Source organism: Amblyomma maculatum, chromosome 2 (genome assembly GCF_055883805.1).
Source record: "Amblyomma maculatum isolate TAMU_Amacu chromosome 2, ASM5588380v1, whole genome shotgun sequence".
NCBI lineage: Eukaryota > Metazoa > Arthropoda > Arachnida > Ixodida > Ixodidae > Amblyomma > Amblyomma maculatum.
This window is the reverse complement of record NC_139345.1, coordinates 223,763,087-223,790,744: the sequence shown is the minus strand read 5'-3', so window position 1 is coordinate 223,790,744 and position 27,658 is coordinate 223,763,087. Positions and strand designations below refer to the sequence as shown.

Sequence of the window (27,658 nt, the reverse complement as noted above, 5' to 3'; positions counted from 1 at the left end):
CGCCCGTCGAGGCCGTCTTCATCGTTAACGGAAGTCGGCAATGGGTGCCGTGACAAGCAGTCTGCATCACTGTGATGTCGTCCACTCTTGTACGTGACACCAAAGTTGTATTCTTGCAGGTGTAATGCCCAGTGCGCCAGACGACCAGATGGATCGTTAAGTCCGATGAGCCAGCATAGCGAATGGTGGTCAGTAACTATGGTGAAGTAGCGTCCATATAGGTATGGTCGGAACTTGTGCACAGCAAACACAACTGCGAGGCACTTCAATTCGGTAACTCTGTAGTTCCGTTCACATTTTGTCAACGTGCGGCTGGCATATGCAACGTTAGAATAGCAGCTTGGGCATGTTGGTTATGCATCTTGAGGTAACAGCGCGGAACACAGGACGGGAGCACAAGATTAGAGGACGACACAACGAGCGCTGATTTTCAACAACATTTATTTTGGAAAAACCCTCAACTTCTTATACCCTAATGCCACAGATCGCGTACAAATGACTTGCACATATCAGCAAAGTTAAAAAAAAAAAAAACATAATAATAGATAAATAAATACACGTGCCGTATAACCTTCTCTTGCACACAGTGTGGTGCACTCTCTAAACACTCATGGAGACGATTGCACATTCAGCAGTTCGATTTCTTTTTGTGTTAACAGTAGGGACGGTTTGCTTACACATCGTTCCTGCAGTCTAGCTATCTCAGCGGCTTCAATTATCTCACGAACCAGCGCTTCATTATGTTTTGCTAACACTTTACATTGTGTGAATTGCACGCAGCAAGTTTTTGACGCGCAGTCTCTTACATGGATCCCCAAATGCCTGCTTTTTTGTTCGACGTTGTTTTTGTGTTCTTTCAGCCTGTCATTTGTGCACCTTCCAGTCTGTCCTACGTATTCCTTCCCACACTTCAAGGTTATGGAATAAACAACGCCTTCCGCGCACTCCACAAATCGACTCTGGTGTTTTGTTATGCACCCCCTCTGCCTTTGCGATCCATCAGCGTTTACACGTCGGCAGAGGCTTTTCAATTTTTCAGGAGCAGTAAGCACAACATTAACGCCTGCTCTACGACCGATCTTTTTTAAGCTATGGGAAATGTTGTGCACATACGGTATGGCCACAATCCTGCGCTTGTTTGCTGTCTCCCTGTTCTCGTCACCTTGTTGGGCACCGACACGCTCGAGTCTCAACTTCTTGTTCAAACGTTCCGCAACAGAAACAAGCAAATGTGATTGGTACTCAGCTCCTGTAAGGCGGTCAACCTGGCGATGAAAACTGGCCTCCATGGTGTGAGTGCATGACTTCTTGAGAGCATTTGACAAACAAAGGTTTGCAACTGCTCTTTTCACAAGTTTGGAATGAGCCGAGTAGAAAAGGAGTGGCGCCTTGTCACCTCTGGGTTCATAAGCCCAGCAGACCTTACCTTGCCCGAAATCAAGTCTGAGATCTAGAAATCTCATAGACCCCTGTACCGGGATTTCGTGGGTATTCGTGAGCAGCTGAAGAGCATGGTTAAAGCACGCCACTACTTCCTGAGCTACGTCTTGGGTGTTCGTGCCGCGGCCATCACAGAGCACAAAGTAGTCATCGACGTACCTAAACACTTTGCGGACGTTTGTGCCGGGGAGGGCGTTCAGAAGGATTCTGTCTTTCTGGGCGAGGTACAAGTCACTGAGGATTGGTGCAATACAAGAACCTATGCACACGCCGCTTTTTTGGAGATACATGTTACCCTCCCAGAGGACATGGGTAGACTTCAAACAGATAGCAAGCGAAGTCAAATGCTAAGAAGCTATGCAAAAACCTTAAACTTGACCACCTAGTGCGCAGAATACGACGTTCACTATATGGGAGTGATTTGTTGACCATGCCCTCAAACTCAGCACAATATTCAGACTCGTCTTTCGCGGCTCTTCTGCAATCGGAAATAATTCCAACGGTATGAGTCACATAATTCTCAAATCTCGCGAGTGTCAAACCAGAAGGAAGACGAACAGGCTCTTCTGACACGTTCACAGCCCAGACGTATGCGCGACCATCCTCCGCCTCCACGACGGAGTGTGGCACCAAAATATTTTTTTTCGCTCCATTCGAGACATCTGGCTCGACGACTATTGAATGTTTACCCATGAAGGATTCAGATGACTTCACGAGGAGAAACGTCGCTGTCATCGCAGGCAGCAGCACATCTTCCTTCAAGGCGAGAACTCCTTGATGACTCTGAGACATGTTATCTACTAATGCGGGGATAATGTTCGGCTGCAAACGAATTTTACCGGCACCAAAGTCTAAAGTTGCACCATACTCGCCCAAAAAGTCAACACCCAAGATAACGTCATGCGTGGCACGTCTCAATACAACGAATTCTGTCCTATAGCACTCGTCATCAATTACAACTGAAACTGAGCACAGGCCAACCGGAACTAAAGTTTCACCCCCAACTCCACAAAATGTAGTGTTTTTGTCCCACACAAACATAACTTTCTGTCGAAGGCGGTTCTTAAATGAAAGGCTCATAACTGACACAGCGGCACCAGTGTCAACCAAAGCATCCGTTTTAACATTGTCTACACACACTGACACATTGCTCTTCAGCATGACGATAGGTAGAGGTATGTGTGAAATTGAACGTCCGGCAACCTTACCTCCATCGGTCGCACCACCTAGTTTCCCAGCGGTGGAGAAACAAAGCGGCGACGTGGGGATGGCGAACGGGGTTGTCGCTGCGGTGAGGGAGGGATGCTACGATCGGGCACAGGGGAGTCATTCCGTCGGTGGCGTTGAGGGGAAGAGGGCCGATAGAAGGTAGCGGGTGGCTGCTGCTCCCACTTGGCACCATTCGTGAAGCACGGTGCTTGTTAGACAGGGTGTTGGGCAATTTGACGACGCGGGGAAAAGCAGAAGATATGTCCGCTGCTCCCACAGCCGTAACATACGAGTGGCTGGCGGCTCTGGTAGTTCACTTCAGGATCCCTTGGAGGCCGAGATGGGGCAACAGAAGCGCGACGAGGAGCACCACGAGGCACTTCATCCGGATGGGCTGGACGCTGCTGGAGATATGGGTGCGATGTTGGTTGCAGGGTCCGCTCCACGCCGTTGTTGTAAGATGGTTATTGGCGTATTGGGCACACTGCAAAGTATTCTACGGAGACCTGATGCGCTTCCTTCTTGGCATGACTTCACAATGACACAGCTTCAGAAGAAACATCAGCATATAATTCAGGAACACTTGGACCAAACTGCACTTTATGCAGACGGGTAAAAATTGCCATGCCTTGTTGGAGGTTCACTGATACCAAAAATAGAAATGGTAGAAAGCGATGTTGTATACTGACAACCTGCCAATCCGTCAGGGGTCGCTTGTTAAACAGCTATTAATAAATTTGTTGCGGCCGGCCAAGACAGTCGGGTGCCAGCACTGGAACAGCTAACTTGTCGTGTCATTCTTGTGGACGTGACAACTGGTGACGAGGATGAGATCCGGTGGCAAATTGGTTTAGTGTGCTGCGTGGCAAGCGCGCGCCATTAACAGGTAAAGATGACCACCGGAAAGCTGGAACCGTTTGACGCGGGCATAACCGAGTGGGCGAGGTACCAGGAGCGTGCTCAGCTGTACTTCGCTGCCAACAACGTCACCAAAGAAAGGCAGAATGCGGTATTCCTGGCAACCTGCAGGCCGACAACATATTCGCTGCTGAGAAGTTTGCTTGCACCTACGAAGCCTGCGGATGTGACGCTCACGGCAATTTTCGTAGTTTTGAGTTCCCACTTCAAGCCGAGGGTGTTTGAAGTCGTCGCAAGTTTCAAATTTTTCTCGAGGCGGAGGCATGGAAGTGCGTCTGTCAATGACTACATTGCGGCACTTAAGCTTGTGGATGACTGCAATTTCGGACAGGTGTCGCGTGACCGCATGTTGAGGGATCAGATTGTCTGTGGTACCAATGATACAGGAATGCAGACACGTCTCCTGAAGGCCGCAAATTTAACCTTGGAATCGGCCAAGCGGTTGGCGACTGCCATTGAAGCCGCGAGGAAGGATGCAAACGTACTGTGCACGCAAGCAGCGTCGACAAGCGAGATAGCGACGGCCAATTTCGTGGAATGACTGCCGAGAAGAGTTGCGGTTGAGCGGCGGGGTTGTGTCCGGTGCGGTGGCAAACACTCAGCGACACGGTGCCGGCACCGCACTAGTGTTTGTTTCAAATGTGGGCAGGTAGGGCACCTTGCAAGAGCCTGCAGCGACCCGGAGGTGGACCAGAGAAATCGGATGAGACCGCGTTCAGTGCACAAAATGGGCGAGGTTGCCAGAGACAGACGACACCGATGCATGACATGTGGACGTTACAAGCGGCCGGACCGTACCCCATGCAGGTCCAAGTCTTCGTTAATGATGTACCACTAGAGATGGAATTGGACACTGGAGCCAGTGTCTCCATCATAGGTGAGGACAAGTTCAATGTCATGTTTCCCGGAGCGCAGCTAGAGCACTCTGATGTCAAGTGAAAAGTTACTCAGGGCAGCTCTCGGCAGTTCTGGGGAAAATTACGGCCGTTGCGAAGTTAGGAGCCCGTAAGGCAACGCTGCCACTGTTCGTTGTGAAAGGATCATGTCCGACGTTGTTGGGGAGAGACTGGATGGAAGCGTTCGCGATTGCCATAACTAAACCAAAGGAGCTTAAGGCAGTCTGTTCCGTGACAAGCCTTGTCAAGGAATTCGTCGACGTTTTCTCGGAGTCGCTTGGTACGTTAAAATGCGTACAAGCCAAGATTTCACTACAGGAAGGGGCAAAACCAAAGTTTTTTTAAAGCGAGGCAGGTGCCATTTGCATTGCGAGACAGTAATAGAAGAGCTGCAACGCATGCAGAGGGAAGGCATCGTACGTCCTGTCCGGACGTCGAGGTGGGCCGCACCTGTCGTGCCTGTCGTCAAACAAGACGGCAGAGTACGTATTTGTGGTGATTTTAAGGTCACCATTAACCCAGTAACGGTGAGCGAAAGCTACCCGATTCCCAGAATTGAAGAACTGTTTGCGAAACCGAGTGGCGGTGTCAAGTTCACTAAGCTTGACCTAAAGGATGCGTATCAACAAGTACAGTTGGAACCAGAGTCACAGGAATCGGTCACAATCAATACGCTGAAAAGGCTTTTCCAATTCACCAGGCTTCCATTTGGCGTGGTGTCAGCGCCCGCATTGTTTCAGCACGAAATGGACAACTTGCTGGGTGATCTGCCGCACATTGCTGTTTACTTCGATGACATTTTGGTGACTGGCCAGACCTATGAGGATCACTGGAAGAATGTGTGCAGTGTCCTTGGACGCCTGCAGGAAGCAGGGCTTCGCCTGAAACTGGCCAAGTGCGAATTCATGAAGGAAACAGTTGAGTACTTGGGCCATGTCATTACAAACAAAGGCCTGCAGCCGAGCCCTAAAGAACATTGAAGCGGTCCTTTTGGCTCCAAAACCACGAGACTGCAAAACGCTTCAAAGCTACATCGGCCTTATTAATTTTTACAGGAAATTCATTCCTCAGCTTTCAACTGTACTTCAGCCGCTCAACCACCTGCTGAGTCCAGGCACACCGTGGTCTTGGGAGCCAGCTCAGGAAGATGCATTCTGCCAAAGTAAGGCATTACTGGCATCAGCATCGACGTTGGCACATTTCGATCCGTTGAGAGGTACAGTGTTAGTCACGGATGCGCCACCCTATGGCCTTGGCGCGGTTCTCACACAGAGGGAAGCAGACTGAGTGGAGCGACCGATAGTGTTTGCGTCGCGAAGCCTGACCTCGGCTACAGGAATGCTACAGGACCTCGGCTACAGGAACTAAAGTCAGCTGGACAAAGAGGCACTCGCTGTTGTATTCGGAGTTACGCGCTTCAAGCAGTACCTTTGGAGTCGCAAATTTGAAGTTGTGACTGATCATAAGCTGCTGCTGGGTCTTTTGGCAGCAGACAGGCCTATACCAGAGTCATGTTCTCCGCGTGTCCTCCACTGGGCATTATTCTTATCAGGATACAACTATGTATTGAGGTATAAGCCTGGTGGACAGATTCCTCACGCTGATGGCCTCAGTCGGCTGCCCCTGCTAGTGAGGAAGGCTAATGTTGAATGCCCTCCAGGGTTGTTATCCAAAAGTGCTATCAGCATCAGTCGTGGCAGCGGCCACTAACAAAGACCCATGTTTGGTACAGTTGCGAGAAGCTTTGTGGACGGGTAGAAGGCCTCCCTTGGGAGAGCCTTGGAAAGCATTTGAAGCTAGGTTCCCAGAATTGAGCGTCCAGAGTAACTGCATTTTATTAGGGAACAGAGTGGTGATTCCTGCATTGCTACAGGCTGAAGTACTGCATCTTCTACACGAAAGTCATCCCGAGATTTAAAAAATGAAAGCTGTTGCCCGCAGTCATGTTTGGTGGCCGGGACTGGATAGAGGCATTACGTCAGCGGTCCAGGCATGCCGGGTTTGTCAGGAGAACCAGCGGGTGCCTAAGCCAGCGCCTGTTAGGCCATGGCCTTTCCTTGAGAGGCCGTGGTCTCGTTTGCATGTGGATTTCACTGGTCCGGTGCGGAATGTGTATTTGTTCATTGTGGTGGACGCATTTTCAAAATAGATAGAGGTCTATCCGGTAACGACTCCGTCCGCAGCAGTGACAATCCAGAGTCTGAGACAGATTTTTGCAGGTCAGGGCTTGCCAGACGTCATCATGTCGGACAACGGCCCGGCGTTTGCGTGTGAGGAGTTCAAGGTATTTTTACAGAAGAACGGCATCCAACAGGTACTGGTGCCATCGTACCACCCAGCATCCAACGGCGCAGCGGAGCATGCCATGCAGACCATCAAGCAGAAACTGAAGAAGGCCAGATCGGGAGATATTAGTACACAGCTAGCTAGAATCCTGCTAACATATAGAACCACACCGCACGAGGTAACTGGATGCTGTCCTGCGGAGCTGTTACTGGGCAGGAAGCTGAAAACAGCCCTTGACTTACTTCGACTGGATCTCCAGAAGGCAGTCATGGTGAAGCAGCTACACAAAAATGTTCGCAGGAACCGGATGTCAGTTAGGGTGACTAACCTGGAGCCAGGAAAACAGGTATTCATGCGGAATTTCCGACCTGGGCCGAGTTGGGTGCCAGCGAAGGGTTTGCAGCAGTGGTGAGGCTTCCGGATGGCCACGTGGGGACGAGGCACCACGATCATGTACGAGCAGCACCGCACGCGGTTTTCCCGAGCACTTTGGCTGACAACGTCGTTGCTGGGGAAGAGGATGTGCTGTCACCTGACACTACGACTGCTACTGCTGCTGGAGACATCGCCTCAGGCTATTCTGAGGAGAATGCGAACTCACCGCATGAGTCTTCCTGTGCAGACGCTGGCGCCTTGGGGTGTATCGGAACAACGCAGCCAACGCAGCGGACACCTCTTCGTCGTAGCAGCCGAACCCGGAGGGCTGTGGTGCGATATTCGCCATAGACTTTTTCGTTGTGGTTCGTTTTGTTCATGAATTTTTATTGTGTATGTCCCTTTCCTGTAAAGGGGGGAGGGATATTGTATACTGACAACCTGCCAATTCGGCAGGTGGCACTTGTTAAACAGCTATTAATAAATGTGTTGCAGCCGGCCAAGACAGTTGGGCGCCAGCACTGGAACAGCTGACTTGTCGTGTCATTCTAGTGGACGTGACAGCGGTTAAGTTACCACAGTGTGCTTTCATTTTCTCTACTGCTGAGTATTACGTAGGTGATAAGTGAGAACAACTTGATTCTCTGAACATGCTCACAGCACTCTAGTCGGGAAGCACAGTTATACTATTAATCTCTCTTTAGCACTGTGGAACTTTTTCCTTAGTCTAAACACACCTGATAAGGATAATAAAAAAAACGCATCTCAGGAGAATGGAAGTCAAGCTCACACCCAGAACATTTTATTGAAGCCACTTTATGTTGCATGTGCATTGGGCATACACACAGTTTTATTCTTACGAAACAAGAGATCAGCGTATGAGCTGCGGCAGAGGTGGAAATAAATCACATTTTCAATTCTTGCACAAAACTTTCGATAAAAAAACACTGCCCACAATTCTTCGATAAGCATGTCCCGTTTTATCCTAGAGGGCAAATTCATCTTTACAGTCAAACCCAGTTATAACAATATAGAAATGCCATGGAACCGGGCTAGGCCGAAAAAACAAAGAAAGCATTATAAACTGCACATTTAAGGGATAGCTTACACTTTTTACTCTTACTCGCACTTTCAAGCCAGGTCCCGGTGGTAACCACCTTTAGACGACCCCAAGCTGGCAGGAGCTGCCAACTTGGGTCTCTCGTTTTATAGTCCGTAGGGACATCACACCGAGAGGAGGAAAGACTGGAGACCAACTCGGCTCGTCGGCGTGGCCCCGGCGGTAACCACGGCACGCCACGTGACGCTGTGACATCACACCCCACGTGACACACGAGCTGGCAGGAGCTGCCAACTTGGGCTCATAGGCGTGGTCCCGGTGGTAACCACGGCGCGCCACGCACAAGACGCTGTGACATCACACCCCACGTGACACACGGGCTGGCAGGAGCTGCCAACTTGGATCTCTCATTTCAGATGGGACGGTTATGCAAGAATTAGCCTGCTAGGACCCTGGCATTCACGTTACCCCTATAGGCCACTAAGACACGTTCATATGGGTTGGTTAAAGCGGGACTTTATATGTGGGCTGAAGAAGAAAAAGAGAAGAAGAATGCTCAGTCACCCGCAGCTAATGCTTTCGCTCAATATTTGGTTCAGCAGCGTTGAACCCTTGTAATTGTTTATTTCGTAACGGGAAGAAACTCGTAATTCATAAGCGTTGTCTGTTTCACGGCAATCTGGCCGACATCTTTCTGCAGGGCATCTGACTGCTGAACATAGTGCAGTGGAACTTTTATTCAAAAACAAAGTCCTGCAGGGAGTCTATCATTCTCAAAGGCTCCTGGTGAGATGCAACCTGCACAAGTTCCGGTTCATCGCCGATGTCACTACTGTAACCTTCTTTCGCGCCAGTGACTGCTGCGACGATAGCCTCGTCTGTCAGCTCTTCTGTTGTGACTGTATAGTCAGGATGCAAAAATACCTCGAGTCCTAACGCATCGCCGTCACTACCGCTCACTGTGGGCCAAAGTTCTGTCATCGCTTTGTCGGCAGGAGCTTCGCGACCTTCCGCATCACCGGCATCTGCAGTGAAGCCCGCTTTCCTGAAGCAGTACATGATGGGGCAGGAGCTTACTTCTTCCTATGCTCCAGAAATGAACTGCACTGCCATCAGGAGCGAGATCAAGTCTGGCACCAGTCGGCATTCTCGGAGAGAAATTTCAAGGTTCAGCGCGAGCCTGCTCAAAACACGTCGGCGATGCAGTGCCTTGAAGCAAGCAATCATGCCTGCATTCAAGGTTGCAAGCCTGCAATGGGGCAGGAAAAAAACTTCCACATGTGAGAGCTCTGAGCTGTTTGGTGCGCAGTGCAATTGTTGAGTACCAATGCCACCTTTCAGCCTTTGCGCTGCTTCCGATGATCAAACTTGACAGCCACTCGCGGAAAAGTTCATGCGTCATCCATGTTTTCCCGTTATAATGGTAGCAAACTGGGATACTCGTGGCACCACGAAAAGAGAGGGTTAGATTTCCCTAGGACAAAGTCTGGGCACTTGTCGCTGCCATTCATGTTGGCATGCAAGAAAATGGTCAAATGCAATTTGCCTTGCTTGCCACCCTTACAGGGATCACCTGTGGCAGCGTGTGTCTTCGACAGTAGCATCTTAAAATACAGCCCAGTCTCGCCTCCATTGTACAAGCCCCGGTTAGCGTATTCTCGAATGCAGTTTCCTCTAGCCACTTCTGCCTAGCGTCTGCATCGACCGATCCTGCCTCGCCCTTGACTGCCTTCCTTAAACCGTTGAATCCAACCACGCTGGAAATCGGTGTCGCGCGGGAGATGTGCGAAATGCTTTCCCTTCGCCGCTAAAATCGGGCCACTAATCGGCAGGTTTGCCGCACGGGCGTTCAAGAACCACTGGTAGAGCGCCTGTTCAACGTCTTGGTAGGCTCCGTGTCGAACCCTTTTCCAGCCTTTGTCCATTGCATGGGCAGCACTTTCATTCTCAATCTTGAGTGCATTGCAGATGGTTGTCGATACTGTCAGTTGTGTCAGGCCGTACTTACGCTCACGTACATCATCATCAGCCTGATTATACCCACTGGCTCTCCCATATTTCTCCACTTAACCCGGTTCTGTGCTAGCTGCATCCACTTGACCCCTGCGAACTTCTTAATCTCATCCGCCCACCTAACTTTCTGCCGCCCCCTGCTACGCTTTCCTTCCCTTGGAATCCAGTTTGTTACCCTCAGCGACCATCGGTTATCCTCTCTTCGCACTACATGTCCTGCACATGTCCATTTCTTCTTCTTAATTTCCACTAGAATGTCGGTAACTTGAGTTATTTCTCTGACCCACTCTGCACGCTTTCTATCTCTTAATGTTACCCCTACCATTTTTCGTTCCATAGCCCTCTGGGTTTTCCTCAACTTAAGTAAAACTCTCTTGGTTGGCCTCCACGTTTCAGCCCCATAGGTGAGTACAGGCAAGATGCAATGTACAATGTTCCGCTTAACTTCTAGCGGTATTGCTGTTCGCTTCCTTTTCTGCGCCGGTTGTGTGGCATTTCCTGAAGGAGGATTCTTCATATCTGTTCGCAGAAAATCCAGGGCCAGCAAGATCGTAGCAATGATGATGGCACACTAGGAGAACCACGCTAGAAAGACACGTGCACGAACGCTGTTGCACGCCTGCCACAAAACATGCCACTACGAAGGGACAAAGCATATGGGGGAGGATAGTGCTGCGCCCCCTCAGAAGGGACTGCTCCACCGTGCAAAGGCAGAGAGGGCGTGAGTTGCCTATGCCTTGGCCGGTCTCAAGAGGGCACTGTTCCTCAGAACAGCCATACCTGGCAGCGTCTTACGCCTTCCCTCCTCCTCCGCATGAGGAAGTGCTCCGTCCTCCCTCGCATCTCCGTGTCATGCAAACTTTCTGGCGCTCCTGACCAATGCATTGGTTGCATCGGCATTGTCGGCGTAAGCGCATGCTTTTGTGGTCTCCATGTTTCCACGTCTTTGTTGACTTTCAGTGACCATAATTAATTGTTATAACTGTGAAGAAGATGGGCCCCTTCACTGGACACTGATGAAGAGGAAGAAGTTGTGAAATTGCTATCGCGCAGATTGTGTTGGTCTTGATTGCCCTGTTTCCCCACCGTCCTCGACATTTGGTGGAGGTGCAACCTGATATCCTTGCCTCACGCTGGAGCTTCACACCCGCGCGCTCCCGGTAACTCGCATGGCTGGCGACGAACATCCCCCGGCCCCCCCAATGACCCTATCGGCTGTCTGCTATGGCTCCTTACGCCAGCGAGACCCTGCGCTCTTCAGCGGGACCGACGACACAGACTGTGATGACTGGCTTGAGTCGTATGAGCAATTGAGTTCCTACAATAAGTGAGAGGACGCCACGAAATTAGCGAACTTCATGGCGGAGGCCCTTCGATCTGCCCCTCCGCCAGCACCTATGCCTCAGACCGCACCGGCTGTAGAGCCCCTCGCATACGCCGACGTCCCTGTAGCGCATGACCAGTGTCATGCGCCCCCACTCTTGTCGCACCGCTGACGCACGCTGCCATCGCTGCCCGACCACGGCCACCTAGCTACCCTTTGGTCTATGCTACACCTCCAACGCCTGTGCAGGAATTTCTTCAGGCACCACAGCCTTTGGTTCCACCTCGTCCGCTGCGCCGCAATCCATGGCGAACCAGTGATAACCTTCTCATATGTTATTCCTGCGGATTTGCTGGCCATATTTCCCGGTACTGCCGAAATCGCTCTCCCAATGATTTTCTACCGCGCCAAATGTCAGCTTCCTGGCAGCCGCCCCGAAATCAGTACGCGGCTAGCGACCCTTCTACAAGTTCCGTCGCGGATGACAGTGCCACCTTTTCTCCTCGCCGCTCAGCCTCGCCGCATCGCCATTTTCTATCTCCTTTGTGACGTCGCTTCAACCTTGCGCAAGAGGAAAACTGAATGCCGCAGTTCCTGAGACAAGAACTGCGCAACGAGTGAACTATCAAAGGCCTCGCGTATCTCTCGCCAATCTGCTTGAAGTTTCTGTTGAGGGCGTTGCCGTACTGGCTCTGGTTGACACCGGTGCTGCTGTTTCTGCCATGATTGCAAGTCTTTGCCGTACATTGCGCAAAGTGACGACACCAATCTCAGGATTCTCGCTGTGCACGGCAAATGCCCAGCCTATAGAGCCTATAGAGGTGTGCACAGCACGAGTCGTCATTCAAGAAGTTGTGTACGCAATAGAGTTTGTCATTTTGCTTTCCTGCTCGCATGATCTTATCTTGGGCTGGGATTTCCTGTCGCGTCATAATGCGGTGATAAACTGTGCTCGTGCCGAACTGGAGATTTTTGCGCTTGACGAACCGTCGCCAGACGTTCTTTTTCCCAAAGCCGTCGTAGCCGAAGATATTGACCTCCCTGCGTGCTCTTTCGTTCTTGTGCCCTCCGCTCGTGCTGTTTTTTTTCTCGCAGTACCGATGTCCTTTTCATACCATTACCAATGGTCCTAAACCGCAAAAGCCTTCCCCTGCCTTATGCCGTACTTTCTATATCAGCTGGCCTCACCACGCTCTGGATTTCTAATCCGTTCTCATTTCCCGTATCCCTGCGTCGCGGTGAATGCCTGGGCACCATCCAGCTCATGGATTCTATTCTCACCGCTGACGAAACTCCCCCTTCGCAGTCCGCTGACTTGGCTGCAATCACACCACCTGTTCTTGCGCAGGACTAGTCTTCTGCCGATATTTTTCTCCGCTCCATCGATGCCAGATTTCCTGGGCCCCAACGCTCTGAACTCCTCGCACTGCTTCATCAGTTCCGTTCTTTATTCGACTCTCACCACACATCAACTGTTGCCCACCACATTGACACCGGTTCCCATGCTCCTCTGCGCCAGTGCCCCTATCGAGTGTCGGCCACCGAGCGCCGAGTTATTGAAGCCTAAGTTCATACTATGCTTCAGAATGGCGTGATTGAGCCGTCTAACAGTCCATGGTCCTCCCCTGTTGTCCTGGTGAGGAAGAAAGATGGTTCTATACGCTTCTGCGTCGACTACCGTTGCCTAAACAAAATCACGAGGAAAGACATCTACCATCATCAATGCATCATCGTATAGCTGATGCATTGGACTGCTTACAAGGTGCTGAACTGTTTTCTTCGCTTGATTTACTATCCAACTACTGGCAGGTGCCCTTGGCTGTGGAAGATCGCCCTGAAGCCGCATTTGTCACCCCCGATGGCCTCTTTGAATTTACCGTTCTGCCTTTTGGTCTCTGTAATGCCCCTGCTACATTCGAGTGTATGATGGATACTATACTGCGTGGCCTGAAGTGGAAGACGTGCCTCTGTTACCTTGATGACATCGTGGTGTTCTCGCCGGACTTTGCGACCCTTCTCTCTCGCCTGAAACAGGTCTCGACATGTATTGCAAACGCCTGTCTGCAGCTCAACTTGAAGAAGTGTTGTTTCGCTGCTCGTGAGCTGACCATTTTAGGCCATGTTGTGTTCAAGGAGGGTATACGTCCTGATCCCACCAAACTTTGAGCTGTGACTGAGTTTCCGAAGCCTACTACCATCAAGCAATTAAGAAGTTTTTTGTGCCTGTGCTCATACTTTCGCCGTTTTATACGGAACTTTGCTTCTATTGTCGCCCCGCTGACTCAGCTCTTCGGCAATACCTCAGATATTTCGCTGTGGTCACCAGCATGCGACGACACCTGCGACACATTGCGCCGCCTTCTCACAGCCCCGCCCATCCTGCGCTATTTTAACCCTGAGGCGCCCACCGAAATGCATGCAGACGCCAGTGCTATTGGCATCGGCTCTGTGCTTGCTCAACGCCCCTCCGGCTTCGGTGAATACGTAGTTGCTTACGCCAGCCGTACTCTCACAAAAGCCGAAGCAAGCTACTCTGTAACGAAAAAGGAGTGCTTGGCCATCGTCTGGGCCCTCACAAAGTTTTGCCCTTACCTTTACGGCCGTTCATTTGAGGTAGTCACGGACCATCATGCCATCCGCTGGCTTTCATCACTCAAGGACCCATCCGGCCGCTTGGAATGGTGGGCTCTTCATCTACAAGAATGTGACATCCGTGTCATTTACCGATCTGGTCACAAGCATACAGACACCGACGCTTTGTCTCGTTCACCGCTGCCAGCCGACCTTGCCAGCCTCTCCGTCTTGGACTCTGCGGCATCTTCGCGCGACATCAGAGACATGCCCTCCGAACAACGAAAAGATCCATGGATCGCATCCCTTATTGACTACTTTTCCAACAATTCAGCGATTACCCCTTCATGCGCCCTTCGCCGTCAAGCTTCCCACTATGAGATTCGTGATCACCTCCGTTACCGGCGCAACTACAACTCAAGTGGAAGGAAATGGCTCCTCTTGATTCCACGCCATCTACGGACTCAAATGTGTACAGCTTTGCACGCCGATCCGCAGTATCGGTTACGCCGGAGTTTTCAAGACGTATACTCGAATCCGTCTTCGCTACTATTGGCGTTGTATGTACAACTCGGTACTAAGATATGTCCGATCATGCTTGACTTGCCAACACCGCAAACCTGCCTCTCACCGTTCGTTTGGTGAGTTACAGCCTCTCACATATCCGCTTAGACCCTTCGACCGCATTGGAATTGACCTCTACGGCCCTCTTCCGTACACAGCTGATGGCAATCGCTGGGTGATTGTTGCCGTCGACCACCTGACGCGATATGCTGAAACTGCCGCGCTCCCAGCTGCAACAGCCCGAGATGTGGCCAATTTCGTACTGAAGAACTTCATTCTCTGTCATGGTGCTCCTCGGGAATTGCTCAGCGACAGAGGCCGTGCTTTCTTATCTGACGTCGTTCAAGCAATGCTCGCTCAGTGCGAAATCATTCACCGCACTTGCACCGCCTACCACCCGCAAACAAATGGCCTTACTGAACGATTTAATCGCACCCTCGGTGACATGCTCGCGAAGTACGTCGTATCCAACGACACAAACTGGGACATTGTCCTTCCTTATATCACCTACGCGTACAACACTGCTACGCAATCCAGCACGGGTTTCTCTCCATTCTTTTTGCTTTACGGTCGGCATCCGTCTGCTCCCCTTGATACTGTCCTATCCTACAACCCTGACGCATCAGAATGTACCACAGTGACCAAAGCTTTACAGCACGCAGAAGAATGCCACCAGGTTGCACGGACATTCACAACTGACTCTCAGTGGCGACAAAAATATCACCATGACACCAATCAGAAGAATGCACCACCCTTCGAGCCTGGCTCACTCGTGTGGCTATGGGTTCCATCCGGCAGCTCAGGCCTCTCAACAAAACTGATTTCCAATTATCATGGGCCCTACCGCATCGTCAAGTGCACTTCACCAGTGAATTATATTGTTGAGCCGCTTACGCCAGCTTCCGATTTGCGACGCCGGGGCCGTGAAACTGATCCCATAGTATCCCATAGTATCTTTGTCCCCTTAAGTCACCAGGATGGCTCTTTCCTGGGGGGCATTGTGAAGAAGAAGATGGGCCCCTTCACTGGACGCTGACGAAGAGGAAGAAGTTATGGAATTGCTATCGTGCAGATTGTGTTGGTCTTGATCACCCTGTTTCCCCGCCGTCCCCGTCGTACTACTTCTACATAACCGATAATATAATATAACGCCATTGTAATAAGCGGTTTATTTTACCATAGAACACATAGCAAAGCTGATGGTGCAGCAGCTGCCCATTGTTATATCCAATATATTGTCTAAACCGGTGTTGTTATAAGTGGGTTTGACTGTTCTTAAAGAAAGCAAAACTTCTAAATCAGTTAAAGTATCTTAAGATAACCTTCTAGCCTCTTCTCGCATATATGACTGATGAAAACTTGCATTTGGTGCATGATGGCCTGCGTGCCGTTAAACCCATCACAGGCTGTCGGGGTTGATGCGTCAGAATTAACCAGCTGGTTGTCATGAAAAGGTGCACGAGAAGGAGTGGCGGAGTTACTTTGGCTACCCACTTGAAAAGCTAGCTTTTTTGTTTTGAAGTTATGCTTGTCATTGTCAATAACAAGTGACTATAAATCAAAGACAGCCATTTTTATCTTGACATAGGAAAAATAGTGCATGCCAAGTTATGTCATGGTTACTCATGCTGTTGCCATTTTTGCTGACACTTAAAAAATTTAATGTTCTGTCACCTTGAAAAGTGTTCCCTGCTTTGTGGAGAGTGATGAATTCCCTTTCCAGCACACTCTGACAGGCCACAGCCGTAAGGTGCTGGCAGCCAAGTTTCTGGGAGACACTGGCCGGGTGGCATCAGGCAGCCATGACCGCACGCTCAAGATTTGGGACCTCCGAAGCAGGGCCTGTGAGTGGCCATATCTCCATCATCACCTCCCTCAGCTCACATTGCCACCAACTCTTTGTGTGCACCAAATCGTGTTCTGGTCATCTAGGGAATGCACAAGCCATTTGTTGAACAGGCAGCAGAGAAGTGAGCAGTAAATATCCAAGTCAGTTATGTCTTAGCGCCTTCTGCTAAGCCGCCTTCCAGTTTGTTCCGCCGCAGCTCCCGCGTGGCTGTGCCACATCCTTGTCTAGAAAGGCACATTTCTGGAATTTAAATTGTTATGATACACCTTTTATGGCTTACCTGTGACCTAGAAGCATTAGTACAGCACAATTACAGGCGTGCTGTAAAATGCTTCTGCCAGCTTAACCGCTGAATCCTCATAGCTCAAATTTTGTACAGAAATGCATTTGGTTTGTTAGTATTTTTTAATACCAAATTTGTTTGGGGTATTTGCCTGATTCATTCTGAAGAAGCCAGACTTTCTTATCGTAATCGGCGGTGGTGAAGCGAGAGAAGCCGCTGCCCCGACACTGCACTGGAGGCTCCATCTTGTGCTGTGTGCAACAACTCTGTCACAGCAGGAGAGGTGATGGAAGATTGCAGGGGCAATGGCAGTTTTTGCTCTTTTTTTTTTTTTTGCTTTTTTTTTCCCTTCCATGATCGTTTTTTGCTTCGTTTCAACTGAATACGATAAGAACATCTGGCTTCTCCTGATTGAATCAGGCAAGTACTCCAAATAAATTTGGTATTCAAAATACTGACGACCAAATCCCATTTCTGTGCGAAATTTGAGCTGCGATGATTCCGCGGTTTAGCTGGGAGAAGCATTCTTCTCATATATTTTCTTCTTAAGGGTCCATAAGGAAAGGCAAATTAACATTCTTGGAAAAAGGTGAAAAGTACAAAATAGGAGTGAAGCGCTTAGATTGGCTTCACCCCCAGGCCTCACCGTGGCAGTGCAGTGGTTAAGGCACTTGACTACTGTGCCCAAGATCGAATCCCGGCCGTGGCAGCCGCTTTTCCATGGAGGCTAAAAGCAAGGCGCCTGTGTGCTGTGCGATGGCAGGGCACGTTAAAGAATCGCCCTTCACTATGACGCCTCTCAATTAGCCTGAGTCGCTTTCGAACATTAAACCCCACAAAACAAACCAAACCACACCACACCCCCGCTAGCATGGATCCACTGTAGTAAAGCTGCTTATCTGTTCATGTTTTATATATCGAATTATTGATAAGTGCAAGTATTTTGTGGTTTCCTCTTAGTTTGATATAATATCCAGAACCAATTGTATTGTTTGTTTAGCAGTTGCTACATTTTTGCTTTTGTATGATGTTTTCTGACCCCCCTATGGTAATGCTGTTGGAGCTGTATATAAGTAAATAAATAAGAGACATTTAATAGGCATTGGAACAAATTTTATCTGTTTATTCTTCCTTCAGAATTTTCTGTAAGTCTTGTGAATGGGCTTATGTGTCACTCATACGGCTTTTGTGTGTAGATGTGTTTTTCTCACTCATAACCCATGTCTGGATGAGGGAGTCCTTGGCTTTGGGCGCAGGCATCCGGACAATCTTTGCTGGCTCCTCCTGCAATGATCTGGTGGCGAGTGACGGTGCGGGCACGACAATCATCAGTGGCCACTTTGACAAGCGTATCCGTTTTTGGGATTCCCGCTGTGAGAGCAGTGCCAACGAGATCGTGCTAGGTGGCCTGATCAGTTCGCTGGACCTCTCGGCCGACCGTTGCCAGCTGCTGTGCTGTGTGCGGGATGACAGTGTCAAGCTCCTCGACGTGCGCATGAACCAGGTCCTCGTCGGCTTCCAGTGCGTACTTGCTCTGCTCTGGACTCCATTCGTACTGCTCTTATTATCTTCCTCAGTTCACATTAAGTAATTGCATGTAAAATATATTATAGAATAAATGTGGCAGTTACAAAGTGTGGATGGTTTCAGCAATGTCGTGTGTTAGGATATTGCAGTCTAAGGCTGAGCGAGGAAAGAATGTTGTATAATAGGATGGGCAATTTGTAGGGGATTGCAGAATGAAATGTGTGGAATTCCAAGTGCACTGGAAAGGCACTTGTGGAACAAACACAAGGTACAGCCTGAAAGACAAGCAAGGTCTTTCAGACTGTACTTTACTTTGAAACGTGAAATGCTGTCGTTGTATGAATAGCAAAAATGAGTGAATCTAGTGGCTCTGTAAAGATGCAGTGAAGTTTAGACCAGATGGATATTCTAGGGACTTCTATCTATTCCCTTTGGTGGTGCATAAGAAAGGAAGATTATAGACCAATCAGCTTACTATCCGTTACGTACAGGGCATTCATTAAAGTATTCTCTAATAGAATCAGGACAGCCTCAGACTGCAACCAAGCAAAATATCAATTAGGTTTTCGGAAAGGGTCATATCCATACCATCAACCAGGTGATAGAAAAATGCTCTGATTAGCATTCATTGACTACAAAAAAGCATTTGACTCAATCGAAACCTCTACTGTCATGGAGGCATTGTGAAATCAGGTTGTAGAGTTATATATGAAAGTGCTGGAAGATATATATTGAAGGTGCACAGCAACCATAGTTCTGCATAAAGAAAGTAATAAAATCCCCATAAGGAAAGGCATTAGGCAAGGAGACACGATCACCTCAGTACCACGGCCGCTCGATGGAAGCGCACTGGGTGCGGCCTGCTGTGTCACGCCGCCATCAATGGGCAAGCGCGTCCTTGGGGAGTTTACAGTTGCGCCCACTATTTCTGCTGAGGGCGCCACTGTTCGGGGACACGTCGCCGCCGGGGTCGCCGGCTCTGAGCACGCGGTTTGCTTCCTTTCTGAGCGCGTTCGCCTCGTGTCTGCGTGGTAAACGCAAAAGGTTTTGTGTGCGCGTGTGCAAGCACGTTAACGTTGAGACGGGATGCGTTTGTTTTTTAAGACGAAAGCCGTTCTAGGCTCATGGAGCGAAAATCTGTGCGCAGAAGCTGTGGCTGTAATCTGTGCGTCGCATCTGTGCACTGGTGTGCCAGTCGCAAAAGCGGACGTGCAAGGAGGGAGATTAAGAATGAAAATGATTGATGGTGATAGGTAATCAATAAAAGTTATAAGTAGACATTGATAGAGGTTGTGACTAATGCTAATGACTAATAAGGGTTAATAATGACTAAAATTATTTGTAATGACAAGTATATCAAACTATGACATGTACTGACCGCAATTGATTAGAAATGAGTACAAGTGCTTAGAGATGTGTGGTATAATAGCGAGGCATGACTCATCATTACTGCTAATGACTACGAAATGACCAATATGTGAAAGGATGACATGTAATGATCACTGCTGATTCTAAATGAGTAACCTGCTTAGTTATGAATGGTAAGGGCTACAATGACTACGCAGGCAGACTCATCATGACTGGGAAATGACCAATATATCAAACGACGACCTGAAGTGACGAACTGTGGCAAACGATGAGAGGCAAATGATAGGAGAAGGGTAGGCTTTCGCCATCCTCCGCTTAAGAGACCTCTAAGAGACCCTCAAATTTTATCTGCTGAGCTCGCTTCGGACAAAGGCAGTAGCGAGGAGTAGAAATGCACTCGCTTCCTCTGAAATGAAAGCGGCGCTAAGTCCAGATGCTGAAGCACAATGCCCTATCAGCTATCAGCTGCCATTGAATTTGCTACAAGGGACAGCAGTGGACTTGTTGGTGATTAATTATAGGTTAACCGTGCAAACAACGTGACGGGAACACAGGAGAAGAAGACGGCACAACCGCGCTAGTTGTGTCGTCCTCTTTTCCTGTGTTCCCGTCATGTTGTTTAACCTATTTATTTACCAGGAAGCTGGCCAGTGAACTAGGATTTTTAACGATGTGTTGTGAAGCAGATGAACACGATGAGGTAGCACCAGAAGCTTTTCTCGCAGGTTATGTTGCGAGGACATATCAGAAAACGGTACGAACCGTTTGTTTTTTTTTTTTATTTAAGCATACAATTTGTTCTAAATTTTGCTGCGCTAGTCTGAGTGGCCTTGCAAGCAAAGGAGCCTGTGCATACAACATTTGTTTATACTCTTGAGACTGTTTGAGTCGATGCGATAAACTGAAAAGCCACGTTCCACGGAAAATCCGGCTCCCGCTCTGTCGGCGGAAAGTCGGACAAACAACTCTCTGGTATGAGGCACGTTCATTGGTGATATGGCCAGACACCTTTGGCGCAATGAGAACATAAGACATGTTCAATGTGGCAGGAGCTGCCAAATCAGAGAGAGTCAATAAGATGTAAGGGTGAAATCGGAATTATTGAAAGTGGGACCCTTAGATCCCAAGTCAGGCACACTATACTCCTATAGGACACATTCGTACGGCTTCAGTAAAGAGGGGCTTTATATAGCTGGACCGTCTGGACCTGGCCTTCTTTTACACTATGTGTAGGGTGCTATTTCACATAATGCGTGGTGGCTTAAGGCTGAATTCTAATGATATGCGACAGAGGCAGCAATTACGGGATACGGTGAATAAGCAGGTAGCAAAAAGCGGGTACTCTAACAATGCTCGGCAAGGAGATTTAAGAGCCCCAAGTTTTGTTTATCACTACCAGGTTGTTGCTTAATTTATGGAATATTTGGTAATGGTTTTGAGGCGACATGTCAGTCGTGCAAAAGCCTGTTGCAGGAAATATGAGTCAACTGGACCAGTTACAGGTTGATGAAAACCAAGGACAATGGGGGCTTGATGCACCCCGCAAAGGAAGTAATCAAGCTTTTTCAGCTTACGAGCACCTTCATTAACAGGATGATGAAGTCTGAAGAGGTCCGGCGATGTAGCGAGCTGTGTAAACTTTTGATTTCATCATTGTTTTCTCACTGTAGTCAGTACCTGCAGCTAATCTATGAAAATAATGATCGTGCCCATGCTAAGGCGCTATGCAAGATATTGTTAAGTTGCGGCACCCACTGATAGCAAGCTAGGCTGGAAATGTCAACTCAGCAGTGGAGCAACATTTATGGCTATGGCATAAACCTCTCTCATAAAAGGTTTTCGATCTGCGATTGGTAATTTTCATCCTTTTTTTTTTTTGTGTGCCCATTTAATAAGCGTACTTGGCTGCTCGCTGAATCTCGGCTGCAGTTGCGCTCTGAAGCGTGAACATTGTTCTGATTGCAGCTAAGAGTTTCACAACAGAAACATTTGATGCATGTTCTTCCATTGAAAATTACAAACCAGCAAAAATTGTACGGGTTCGCGAGCAGCCAATAAAAATAGTAATAAAAATCTTTCGGCGTATATGCGTAGCACCTTGAAGCAGACCGGCTCTATGAAGCGCGCTTAGTTCGGTTATGCAAAATGCGGGAAGCCATGCCGGATAGCCGTCTGGCGTAAAATGTTCTCCAACTGAGTCGAAGGACCCAGATTATCATGTAGATTTAACCTAATAAACATCTTTATATTTCCAACGTAAGATTTGTCAGAATGAGATAGAAAGGTTGGTTACATGTCGCATTTTCAACAGAGGTTGCTCACAGTAGGACAATATATATATTTTTTTTTGGATAGCGTTGTCAGCTTAGAACAGGTTAACATCAATTTGTGTATAAAAGCTGTATGCAGGAATGAGTAAATGGTATGAAAATGACACACGGATTTCACGGCATGGTTAATTAAGTGGTTATGCATTAGGCTACCATGGCAGCTGAACAGCTTCGAATTGTTCACAGCCGGGTGACATTTTCGTGTGACAAACAACATGATCCGAATGCAACATCACGGTAATGCGAGCTCTCCAATCGAGTGGCCTTGACCCACCGTCACATTAAGTTTTTCGGGATACACTGCAGTATAAATCGTTGCCGAGCAAGCGCTAAGTACTGACATGGTCACATTAGACATGACAGTATATACTACTAATTCGTGTTACCAAATTGTGTGAAGCGGAGCTCTTATATCCTTAAAATAAAAGGCTTCTACCACGCCGACGCCTCCCTGAAAGCGCAGCCAGGCGCAGCTCTCCACGCGCGGCTTTCCCCGAACGGTGGCGACGGGAAGTAGGCGCCTCCCGCCGGTTTCGGGCGACCTAGCAGGCCGCACCTAGTGCGCTTCTATCGAGCGGCCGCGTCAGTACTATTCACAGCTTGCTTAGAGGAAGTATTCAGAGACTTTTATTTTGTCTCCGCTCCTTGCAAACAATCTAGTGCGTCGTCAATTCGTGGTAGTGGGTAAACATCTTTGCGGGTTATCTTATTCAGACGCCGGTAGTCCACACAGAAGCGGATCGTGCCATCTTTCTTCCTCACCAACACTACGGGGGAGGCCCAAGGGCTATGAGATGGTCGTATGATGCCCGGTTGAAGCATATCGGCGACATTGTCACGAATGACGCGGCGCTCAGTGGGCGACACGCGATATGGTCGCTGCCGCAGGGGAGCATGAGGACCAGTGTCGATTGCGTGAGAAACGGTCAAGGCACGGCCCAAGGAAAGCTGGGACACGTCAAAAGATGCACTGAAGCGCTGAAGGAGGGCGACTATTTGGTCCCGTTGGGCGGACGGAAGGTCGGTCACGATAGCTCGATGAAGGGCGTCGACAGGAAGCTCATCACTTGTAGCAGCACAAGACGTCAGGGCAGCGACGTGAGGAAAAACTTCAGGTTTGGAGAACATGTAAGTGCGATCAGGGTCCAACTCTTCAATGTAGCCGAGGCACTCCCCGCGAAGAACAACCGTCGGGCAGGGAAAAGGGTTGGAAGCATAGATGACACAGCTGCCCTCAGAAATCGTTAGAACGGCGAAAGGAAGAAGGAGGCGGTTATGGTGGGCTGAGGCGAGTTTGGGCGTAAAGAGAACAGGACTAGGGAGGGCACATGTCGAAATAAGGGGAACGAGAACAGAAGAAAAGGGAGGAATGTCGGTGTCTACAGCTACAAGGAGTTTAGCAGGGCGCACAGGCGGGTCACACAGGGAAAAATTACACAGGGGAAAGCTCAACTTCAGCATGGGCACAATCAATCACAGCACTGTGAGTCGACAGAAAGTCGTAGCCGAGGATGATGTCGTGGGAGCAGGCGTAAAGCACCACCATCTCGACGAGATACGTAATGTCTTTGATGCAAACTCGTACCGTGCACGCTGCCACAGGGGTGATGCGCTCTGAACTGGCCGTACGAAGCGAAAAGGCAGAAAGCGGCGTCGTGACCTTGCGAATTTTGCGGCGAAGGGCATCACTAATTACGGAAACGGCAGCACCTGTATCCACCAGCGCAAGAACGGGAAAACCTTCTACGAACACTTCAATGACGTTGGCGGGAGGAGGCGGAGGACTTAACGAGTTCGTCAAACGCGCAGTTCTTGCCTGCGGAACTGCGGCATTTAGTTTTCCCCTTGCGTAGGGCCCTGTCGCCGGAGCATCGGCGAAATGGAACGTCGGCGAGGCGAAGGCGAACGGCGTGTCGAGTACTGAGCCCGAGGTGGAGACGATCCAGAAGAGACGTTGCTCAAGGGCGGCTCGGGATCATAGCGGTACTGACGGACTGTGTTCTCAGGATGAAGCGGGCGCTGACGGCAGAGGCGAGCGACGTGACCCGGGAGCCCGCAAGCATAGCAAATTGGGTGATTGTCGGCGGTTCGCCATGGGTTCGTAATGCGGCGTCGCGGTCGAGGGATCGGAGACTGAGGGGCCATGAAACGAGGTGGAACATAAAATGTAGGGCCGTTCTGGTAAGACGATGTAGGAAGCGGACCGCGCGTTCCAGCGGTTACTTGAGCGTAAGTGAGTGGGGCTTGCATAGGAGCGATGGGAACACTAGAAGGCAGCGCTTCGGCGACTTTCTCCTCGATAACTTGGCGGATAGCCGGCGATATGGATAGCGCGTTGGCCGGCGCTAATTGCGAAGTGCAGACGGTCGGCTGAACTAGATGGAGGAGGGACAGCTGGCGTGCAACTTCTTCGCGGATGAAGTCTTGGATATTCTGCATAAATTGAGACTGTTCCGCCGACAAAGTAGCCAGTGCCAAGCCAGCAGTGCCGGCAGGTGCGGCAGCCCGCCGCGTAGAAGCGCGTTGCTTTCGTAGCTCGTCAAACCTCTGGCACAGGGTTATAATGTCGGATACGGAAGTAGGGTCCCTGGCCGACATCATATAGTACGCATCATCAGTGAGACCTTTTAGAACATGTGTGACTCGTTCGGGCTCGGGCATGGATGGATTGACCCGCTTGCAGAGGTCAACCACGTCCTCAATGTAGCTGGTAAACGTTTCTTCGGGAAGTTGAAGCCGTGCATTGAGGCGTTGTTCGGCGCGGAGTTTGCGTACCGCAGGACGGCCGAAGACATCCGCGAAGCTCTTCTTGAAGACAGACCATGTCGAAAGATCGGCTTCGTGGTTTCGAAACCACAGATTTGCCACGTCCGTCAGGTAGAAGAGGACATTGCTCAGTTTTATGGAATCGTCCCAGCGGTTGTAAGTGCTGACGCGCTCGAAAGAGGCCAGCCAGTCGTCAACGTCGTGGTCGTCGGTACCACTGAAGAAAGGTGGGTCACAGGGGCGTTGTGCCTCGGGACAGAAGATGGTGGCAGGAGTGGCAGGGATGGGCGCCGATGGTTGGCTGGGAGCGTCCTGCATGGTTGTGACCGAAGGCGGTAGCGTGCGGTTCCAAAGTTCCAGGGTGAAATTTTCGAGGAGGACTGGGGCGACGACCGAGACACCTCCACCAAGTGTAAGGTGTTTATTGGAGCACCAAGACCGCATGCAACGTCCGCAAACCAAAGCGACGCGGGTAGCGTTCGAACCAACAGCTTGCCAACAGTGCAGTGCCAACAAGGCTCCGGCTCCACTTCGTCTACCTCTTCGGGTTGGCGCACGAGCTGATGGCGATCGGGATTACTACAATTTATTTATTTATTTATCATCATACCCACAGTGCGATTGTCTGGCATTACATTGGGGGGGAGGGGGTTGAAAAAGAACAAGTGTACAAATTCCACTGCGCATGCAGGTGGCTACAAAAAAAGATAACATTTATATAGAAAGAACACGGAATTATTATACACAAAAAATGGAAGAAAATGAATCGTTTCATAATATGGACACTACTTCGTCGGACAGCTTGTTCCATTCTGAAATCGTTTCGGGAAAAAAAGACGTTTTGAAAAGGTCAGTCCAGCATCTGTATTCTTTAACTTGAAGTGAATCATCTCTCCGTAAAGGCACATAATCAGAGTTGACTAAATATTTATTCCTGTTCTTGAATGAAATCTATTATGAAATAATTTTAAACGCAGAACTTTCCTACGTTTTTGATGTGAGTCCCAACCCAAAGCTTTTTTCGCGCTAGTTTCTGAACTCTTTCTAGCTTCTGAATGTCAGTCAAGGATTTCAGGTCCCAGACTGCGCAAGCATACTATGCTTCTATGCCTAACGTTTGTATTATACAGCACTTCTTTTGTCTTTGAAGAGAAAAGTTTAGCGTTATGTCTCAGGAAGCTCAATATACGGCTGGCTTTGGCAGTAACAAAATCCACGTGACGATGCCAAGACATTGCACTGGTTAAATGAACACCAAGATATTTAAATTCGAACACTGAAATCAATCTACTATTATTGATATTATAAGTGAAATTATGTGAAACCTTCTTTTTAGTGAAACACATACATTCGAACCCGGATATATCGAACTCGAAGGGGATCGCGAAATAGTTCGATATATCGATAATGCAATATACAGAAATCGGCTTGTGACGACACTTACGATGCGAAAAAATGATACCGTATTTGTCGCGTAATCAACCCACTCCTATAATGAACCCACCCTCCACTTTTGCACCCGAGAATTTGAAAAAAAAAAAAAAAGCGTAAAGGTCAGCTCACTCACATGCAAGCAATTGAGCGATCTCAGCGACGAGCGGCAGCGGCAGAGCGAAAAATTTCCAACTTGTTGGAACTGCGTCTCTCTCGCCGCTCCAGACACCACGGCAGCTTAAAACAAGGTTTCTGTGTCGGCGCGGCAGAAATCGCAAGCGTTTTCGCTTGCATGTCGATGGCGTGCGCCACTCCGTTTTGGTTGTCTCATTCACAGCTTATTTCTTGGCAGCGTGCCAAGATGCTGCACAGCGATGTCACGGCGTATTTATCTTTTGATAGCTCCTGCGGTGGTGGGGAGCGAACTTGGCAGAGTGCCCGTGATGGCTTGAGTGCACAAGCCTGGTTCGATTTATCACGCCACGCTTGGGGCGGGTGTGGTGGTGGTGGTAGTAGTGGTTTATTTTTAAATAATCAAAAAGAAGAAAAATAGTATTGCCGGCCGCGGCAACTGCTATCTAAAAAACTGAAGCACTTGAGCGGCGGCCGGCGGGAAAGAAAAGGGGATAAAGAGAGGATAGCGAGGGGAAGTATAGAGGGAGCGATAGGAAGAAAGGACAGGGGGAGCTTTGTACATTATTTACAAAGCACAGACGGTCAACGAGTTCACGTCACGCGCGCGCAGGTGTCCGAGCACTGTCCACAAATGCCTGTGCGCGAGCGGCCAAACGGGCGTAGTCCACTGCCACAAAATCATTAGAACGCATGATAGCTAAATGCTGTTTGAAGCGGAAAATGCTAAAAGCCAGCATCATGATCGCAGCTGACCGCGCGCTTTCTTTGATTCATACGTGCAAGGATAAACGACTCCCCTCCCCCCCCCCCCAAAAAAAAAAAACTGCCGCTTCTTAATGTTCGCAGCCGCCATATCTTTACACTACACCGCGTGTACTGCACAACGATAAGAATAGACAACTCTCGCAAAAAAAAAGAGAGAGAGAGAGAGAGATCTGCTTCTTAATGTCCGCAGGCGCCATAGCCACGTCAGCCGCCGTGCACAGAGGGTTCGAACACACGCTAGAGAAAGCGTCAGACGTTCTGTCTGAAAACAGGCTGAGCTGGCTTGGCGCATGCGTAGCGCGTGCTACTGCGAACGAAGGCCGGGAGAGAGGAAGGAGAGCGATAGCTCGGCAAAAGAATGGGCACACCCTCGCGCTTCGCTCTGTAGCATTTTTCCCCTCTCGTTCCCACCTGGTTCTCTCTGGTTCATTCACGCACATGACTTGCAAACGTCACATGCTGGCGTTCGGGAAATGATAAACGCAGATACGCGCGCCTTTGGGGAATGGGCGCGGCCCTGCCGTAGACCAGCCGTCGCCGAACTG

General features: G+C 49.4%; 1 protein-coding gene across 3 annotated transcripts in view; it reads left to right on the top strand.

Moving 5' to 3' along the window:
• The window catches only part of LOC146201375 (autophagy-related protein 16-1-like), a 204,753-nt gene that overhangs the window by 124,833 nt on the left and 52,262 nt on the right, over nt 1-27,658 (top strand). For all 3 annotated transcript variants that reach the window (XM_084595800.1, XM_084595803.1, XM_084595801.1), the window contains 2 exons: nt 16,380-16,500; nt 18,045-18,309. In XM_084595800.1, the coding sequence (XP_084451926.1) occupies nt 16,380-16,500; nt 18,045-18,309 (386 nt within the window). The remainder of the gene's footprint in view (nt 1-16,379; nt 16,501-18,044; nt 18,310-27,658) is intronic.